The sequence below is a fragment of the Enhydra lutris genome, unplaced genomic scaffold, assembly GCF_002288905.1.
Source record: "Enhydra lutris kenyoni isolate GAN:26980312 unplaced genomic scaffold, ASM228890v2 scaffoldscaffold38, whole genome shotgun sequence".
Taxonomy (NCBI): domain Eukaryota; kingdom Metazoa; phylum Chordata; class Mammalia; order Carnivora; family Mustelidae; genus Enhydra; species Enhydra lutris.
Genome location: NW_019154122.1, coordinates 6142593 through 6149668, shown reverse-complemented (window position 1 = coordinate 6149668; position 7076 = coordinate 6142593). Strand labels below are relative to the sequence as shown.

General features: G+C 53.5%; 1 protein-coding gene across 1 annotated transcript; it reads left to right on the top strand.

The window, feature by feature from the left end:
• The first annotated feature begins 106 nt into the window (after positions 1 to 106).
• Positions 107 to 6689, top strand: LOC111154667 (MRT4 homolog, ribosome maturation factor). Its single transcript, XM_022514464.1, has 8 exons — positions 107 to 185; positions 3327 to 3385; positions 4393 to 4496; positions 5104 to 5185; positions 5364 to 5431; positions 5679 to 5830; positions 6215 to 6291; positions 6408 to 6689. Exons 1-8 carry the CDS (start codon positions 158 to 160, stop codon positions 6555 to 6557), a joined length of 720 nt encoding a protein of 239 aa, XP_022370172.1. The 5' UTR covers positions 107 to 157; the 3' UTR covers positions 6558 to 6689.
• The last annotated feature ends 387 nt before the right edge of the window (positions 6690 to 7076 follow it).

The following is a 7076-nucleotide window of genomic DNA, read 5'->3' as shown; positions in this document are numbered from 1 at the left end:
AGTCGTCCTGGAGACGGCCGGGCGGGGAGAGGCGGGCTGCGGCGCGGATTGGAACAGGCACGCACGGGGGCAGCCCCGGAGGGCCGTCCCAGAAGCCCCCGCGCCGCCGGGGTCCTAGCAGGCAGCACCGCCTTCCGCCGCATGTGCCTGCAACGCGATGCCCAAATCCAAGCGCGACAAGAAAGGTGAGCGAAGGGGATTCGAGACCCGGTGGGCCGTTCCGCCGGCAGGCTGCCCGCTTCGGTGGGGGCTTGTGGGGTATCGAGTGAGATGCCGGGGCGTCCGCGAGAAGTCCGCGGGCTCTCTGAGAACTGCGAGAGGGCTTCGCGGCCGCGGGCGCACCGGAGGAGGTTGGAGCCTGGTCCGGTCAGGGGAGCAGAGAGTTCCCTTCCAAGGCTTACTGGCCCGGAAAACAGCTTCTGAGCATCCGCGCTGTGCCTGATCTCGTCTTGGTCCATCTTTCCCACCTCAGCTCCTCTGTCTCAGCTCTCTGCGCTCCCTCCACCGTGGCCGCCTTTCCTTTAGGACAGGCTTAGTCCCGGCTCTGATCCTTTCGCTTGCAGCGTTTCTGCCTGGCATGCTTATGATTAGATCTTCATGTGGTTGGGTCTGTCTCAGTTGCCAGTTCATAAGGCACTTCGTAAGAGACCATTCCTAAATGCCTTTACTGTGTGGTAGTGTCTCTCTCACCTAGGCTCTCGCTGGCAGTCACTGAACAGATATTTAGGGACCTGGCACCCTAGGCGATGTGGGGGGGAAATACAGCAGTTACAGCAAGGAAGGTCTAGAGCTTAACGTTTTAGTCATAGAAAAAATACCCGCCCCTAAACACCAGAAGTCGAATCAAGTCAGATCATAATGAGTCTCATGGACTAAAAGTGAGATAAAGAAGTGGTGTTATTTAGTTTAGTGCAACCAGAGAAGGTCTCTGATGAGCTGACAAATAAGCAGAAGCCTAAAGAAAGGAAGTGAGCCATCCGTGGAGTTACCCCAGACCATAGTGTTCTGAGGAGAGAGAAGATAAAGTGCAAAGGGGGCTGTACTGAGAGCACCTTTGACGTGTGCTGGATCAAGAAGCCAGTGTGTCTGGGACGCCTGGGTGGCTCAGTTGGTTGAGCAGCTGCCTTCGGCTCAGGTCATGATCCCAGCGTCCTGGGATCGAGTCCCGCATCGGGCTCCTTGCTCGTCAGGGAGCCTGCTTCTCCCTCTGCCTCTGCCTGCCATTCTGTCTGCCTGTGCTCGCTCTCTCTCCCTCTCTCTCTCTGACAAATAAATAAAGTCTTTAAAAAAAAAGAGAAAAAGAAGAAGAAGCCAGTGTGTCTGGAGCAGAGTATGCAAAGAAGGGGGAGTGGTCTGGGCTTTATTTTTTTTTTTTAATTTATTTTATTTTTTTAAAGATTGTATTTATTTATTTGACAGAGAGAGAGAGAGAGATCACAAGTAGGCAGAGAGGCAGGCAGAGAGAGAGGAAGGGAAGCAGGCTTCCTGCTGAGCAGAGAGCCCGATGTGGGGCTTGATCCCAGGACCCTGGGATCATGACCTGAGCCGAAGGCAGAGGCTTTAACCCACTGAGCCACCCAGGCGCCCCTGGTCTGGGCTTTATAAACCTTCCCAAGGAATTGGCTTTCACACCCAGGTGCAATGGGTAGATATCCGAGAGTTTGAGCAGAGAGGTAACATGGTTTAACTTTTTCTTTTCTTTTCTTTTCTTTTTCTTTTTTAAGGTTTTATTTACCTGCAGGGTGCTTCGATAGCTCAGTTATTAAGTGTCTGTCTTCAGCTCAGGTCATGATCCCAGGGTCCTGGGATTGAGCCCTGAATCAGGCTTCCTGCTTGTCCCTCGCCCACTCCCCCTGCTTGTGTAAGATATTACTTATTTGAGAGAGAGAGCACGAGCAGGGGGAGGAGTCAAGGGTGAGAGAGACAAGCGGACTCCATGCTGAGCAGGGAGCCAGACACAGGGCCCAATCCCAGGACCCTGAGATCATGACCTGAGCCAAAGTCAGACGCTTACCTGACTGACCCCCAACATGGTTTAACTTTTAGAAGATCACCCTAGGGGCACCTGGACGGCTCAGTCAGTTGAGCGTCAGACTCTTGGTTATGGCTCAGGTCATGATCTCAGGATCCTCAGATTGAGCCCCCCTTCAGGATCTGTGCTGGGGTTGGAGCCTGCTTAAGAGTCTCTCTCCCTGGGGTACCTGGGTGGCTCAGTGGGTTAAGCCTTTGGCTTGGGTCATGATCTCAGCGTCCTGGGATCGAGCCCCACATTGAGCTGTCTGCTCAGCAGGGAGCCTGCTTCCCCACCCCCCACCTGCCTCTCTGCCTACTTGTGGTCTCTTTCTTTCTCTGTCAAATAAATAAATTAAAAAGAAAAATCTTTTTTTTTTTTTTTAATTTTAAAAAATAAAGAGTCTCTCTCCCTTTTATCTGTTCCTGCCCCCACTTCTCCCACTCTAAAAAATTTTTTTTAAAATCACCTTAGTTGTCTTGTTGATAATAGACTAGGGAAGGTGGGGAGAGAAGGCAAAGTTGGAAGGAAGGAGGCCCGCAGTAATCCAAGAGAGGGTGATGCCGGCTCGGTCCACAGTTGTAGCAGTGGAATTGGTGGGAGATGGACAAGGGCATTTTGTTTCCCCTTCTGTGCTGCCCTTGCCCTGACTAGTGAGATTACTATTCCGTATATGTTCCTTGTGAGTGCCAGGCAGGATGAGTTAAGAATGGACCCGTGACTGGGGGGGCTACGTGGCTTTGCATCTGATGCTCTGTTAAGTGTTTGTGGAATGATTGGGTTCTGTAGAGGAAGCTCTGGTGAGATCTGGCAAATGGGTAAGAGGAAATTGAGTCCCAGCATTGGGTAGAGGTGCTTGCCCTCCCCAGAGGCACTGCTTTATCTGTGAATCCAAACTGCGAAACAGTTTGTGGCAGAGGATATAGACTCCCCAGATTCATTATTCCACAGCTGAGGCCACCAAAGATTTTCTCTGTGCACTGTGACGGAGAGCAGAAAGGGACCCGCCTGAGCCAGCCGCTGAAAGCACTCCCAAGAACAGGAACGAGCCCTGCCCCCATACCTCAGTAGGGATTTCAATTTAGCCTAAGAGGGGCGCAGGAACACCTGGTTTGTCTGAGTAATAGGAAATACGTCAGGGGAGCCCCAGGCTCAGGAACACTAGAGAAGGCACTCTGAGGACCCTGGGAAGACACAGCCTTGCCTTGCCTCATGCTGGCTTGGTCCAGCTGAGCTACCAAAGAGGAGGTAGAAACGAGCCTGCAGGGCCTCTGGCTTCGTCTCTCATCACCTCTTTTTTTCTTCTTTGTATTAGTTTCCTTAACCAAAACTGCCAAGAAAGGCTTAGAACTGAAACAGAACCTGATAGAAGAGGTAAGAGCTCATTCTTTTTCCTGTTCCAGACCTTGTATTTGGTTTATAAAGGTGGCTAGAGAGCTGACAGGGAAACAACTGTTTTTGAAAGAAAGAAAGAGAGAGAGAGAAAGAAAGAGAAAGAAAGAACTGCCACCATGACGTGCTGGTTCCGTCCTTTTTCCTCCAGCAGCAGCACCAATAAAAACTCGCATAGTAATGGTTTCCAGCTTTGACAGAGCTGTGCACCCCACGAAGTACTCCGTGTGCTGTCCCGCTCCATCGTTTCAGGGTGCCTGGGAGGAGTTAGCGCTCTTTCGCAGCTAGGGCACGGCCACTTAGAGAGCTTTAGTGGCCTGCACAGTGTCAAAAAGCTGTGGAGTTATACGGGGCACCTGGCTGGCTCAGTTGGTAGAGTATGGGGCTCTTGGTCTCGGGGTCCTAAGTTCAAGTCCCATGTAAAGTAGAGCTTACTTTAAAAAAATAATAGTACGGGCTATCAGATGGGAGTAAGTACGCCAGCACACTGTCTAGACCGCTGCAGGCTGGGTGAGAGGAGAGCCTCCTCCAGCACAATGATGCGTTTTCCTTGAGACCACGTCATCACGGCTGCAGCCGGCAGTGTGGGCAGAGCAGGGCGGATGAGCCCCCTCCCCGTGAGTAAAGAGTGAGGATTTATATATTTCCATCTGTCAGGAGCGTTCCAAGCATAGCTCTTCCTGGGTTGTCAGTTAATGGGGAAAGCAAAGAGATCCGTTCCACTACTGGCTGCAGATAAGTCAGAAACCTGGAAGGCCATGGGGTCTCAGCTTACCTGCACCTTGAGATCACACCTGCTTTGCCACAGGGGAGCCCCTGGAGTCTGTGATCTTGGCTTCAGTAACGGAAGTAAGGAGGAAGCAAGCAGATTAGATGCCTCCAGCTCTGAACTTCTGCAGCTATTAGTGACCTAGAGCAGATTCTTCCCCATCCGAGGTCCAGCCTGTGCTGCCCCTTGAACTCCAGAACCACATTGAATTGTCCCGCAGCTTCGGAAATGTGTGGACACGTACAAGTACCTTTTCCTCTTCTCCGTGGCCAACATGAGGAACAGCAAGCTAAAGGACATCCGGAGCGCCTGGAAGCACAGCCGGTAAGCAGGCCTTCCTGCGCAGAGACGAGCCAGCGTGCTCTCAAGCACAGGGACGGTTCCTGACCCTTGGTACCTCAGTCACACAGATACAAAGCATCACACCTTCCAGAGGCATTTTTTAACTATTAAACTGGTCTTGGCATTGAGCTCCTTGGGGACAGGACTGGGTAGTTGCTCAGGGAATGTTTGAGCAATAATCCCTCGGGAGAAGGGGCTCCCTTAACTCCTGGATTCTGGGCCCTTCAGGAACATCCCATCAGTTTTAGAGTGTCGGTGTGTACTTGAAATCCACACAGTGACCCTAGAACAGGCTGCATGAGCCACCTGTCCTTGGGCTGCGCCTGTGACGGTACGAGTAAGGAATGTGCCTCTTCCATACATCTGGATTGGGGGGTCTAGGGGGTCACGTAACGCTCACAGTGGGCCAATAGACGAAATACTGTGAATGTTGGAGGTCTGTAGGCATGGAAGATGTAGGAACCTCTGGCCAAGCCTCCTGCTGCAGAAGAGCCTGGGCCCGAGGTCAGGCTCCCAGGGACTGGAGCCGGTCTGCACCTAATGGTGGGGAGTGGGGAGCACTTCCTTCACAGACCTCTTTTCTCTGTAGGATGTTCTTTGGCAAAAACAAGGTGATGATGGTGGCCTTGGGTCGAAGCCCAGCTGACGAGTACAAAGACAACCTACATCAGGTACGTTTCTGGCCATCGGACTGGTGGAGGGATCGGGGAGAGCGTAAAGCTTGGTTTAAAGCTTAAAGCTCAGTCCTCCTTTAATCCCCAGACCCAGAGTAGTGACACCAACCAAAAATATTTGCAGGTTTTGCCAGATGTCTAATGGGACTGGGCCAACCCTCCTTTTGTTCTGTAGGTCAGCAAGAAGTTGAGGGGTGAGGTCGGTCTCCTTTTCACCAACCGCACCAAGGAGGAAGTGAATGAGTAAGTGTTTTTGAGGACTAGCAGGGAAGGAATAATCTGGGTACATTGTACGATACAGAGGTATCAAGTAAAAACGGGTTCCTGGAACACTGCTCCTGAGTCCTGGTTCTCTGCAGCACCGTGCTCCAGGAGGACTGCCAGTCAGCAGCCCACACGGGCGGGGAGGCGAGGCCAGGGGAGCCTGACTTCGTGCTCCGCAGGTGGGCCAGTCAGGAACCTCCCCTCCTGCCACTTGTGTTTTCCTGAGGTGGTTTACGAAATACACGGAAATGGACTTCGCTCGAGCCGGAAACAAAGCAACTTTCACTGTGACCCTGGACCCAGGGCCCTTGGAGCAGTTCCCCCACTCCATGGAGCCACAGCTGAGGCAGCTGGGCCTGCCCACCGCCCTCAAGAGAGGTAGGGGGATGCCCCTGGAGCCGAAGGTTCCCAGCTTAGCTGCCGGGGAGCACAAGCTCCACACCCGACAGACCCACTCTGGCCTCTGCGGCTGAGCGGCTTCTTTCTGCCAGCCTGTTTTCTCACGTCCGAGCGAGAGCGAACAGTAACTCGAAGCCAGAGCACAGCAGCTAAGGGACTTGAAGGAGGCTGTCGTGTATGTCCCCCCCCCCGCCCCCGCAACCGCAGACCCTCCTGGGCAGCTGAGCACTTGCAGCTTTAGCCTGAGTGTGCTGGGGGGGACGGGGGGCCCCAACCAGCTCCCTCCCAGCTCTGGGCAGCAGGCAGAGAGCTGTGCACGGGCCTCTCTGCAGAAGTCACCGTGTGAGGTCCCTTTCTCTATAGGTGTGGTGACCCTGCTGTCCGACCACGAGGTGTGCAAGGAGGGCGATGTGCTGACCCCAGAGCAGGCCCGCGTGCTGGTGAGTCTGCCCCCCACCCCCTCCGCCCAGCCACAGTCTGCGCTATAGCCCCGGGGACCCCCTCACGTCACCCTTGCTCCTCCTGACCATTGGTTCCCTTTATGTGTCCCTTACAGAAGCTTTTCGGGTATGAGATGGCTGAATTCAAGGTCACCATCAAATACATGTGGGATGCACAGTCCGGAAGGTTCCAGCAGATGGGAGATGACTTGCCCGAGAGTGCATCCGAATCAGCAGAAGAATCAGAGGGGGAGGACGATGGCTGACGGACACTTGGGTGGACTGTGGGACCGCCATCCCGCTGGCCAAACAGCAGGGAGGGCACGAGGGATGGACTGCTTTTTTGTAAGCAATAAAACTGTCTGCGGGTGGCTCCTGTGGACAGCAAAGAGAACATTTTCTAGGAAAAAAGGTCTTGGCTTTGAGCTTTTGTTTGGATTCCCTGGGTGCCTTTCGTTAACTTGGAGCTAGCTTCCAGCACCGACTCCCACATGATGGCTGGGGACGTGGGGACCACTACCGGAGCTGGGGCTTCTCTATTCTGGCCCTTGTGCCCCTCCTGGAAACGGGTTTGTCAAGGAATAGAGGAACCCTGGCTACCCTTCCTGCCTCTTTCTTTCTCTCCCTCCTACCCCCACCCCATCCCCCACCAAACCAGGGCCAGGGTCTAATGACAGGACACTTGCACCAAGAGTAAAGCCACTGCTGAAACCCAGAGCAGATACGAAAACTGTTCACAGCATTCTGGGAACTTTTATTCTTGGGAGTGACCCTTAACAGTAGGT

Coding starts and splice junctions, on each gene's coding strand:
- LOC111154667 (XM_022514464.1), top strand. CDS start 158: ATGCCCAAATCCAAGCGCGACAAGAAAG. Junction 186..3,326: donor ATCCAAGCGCGACAAGAAAG/GTGAGCGAAGGG, acceptor TCTTTGTATTAG/TTTCCTTAACCAAAACTGCC. Junction 4,497..5,103: donor AGCGCCTGGAAGCACAGCCG/GTAAGCAGGCCT, acceptor TTTTCTCTGTAG/GATGTTCTTTGGCAAAAACA.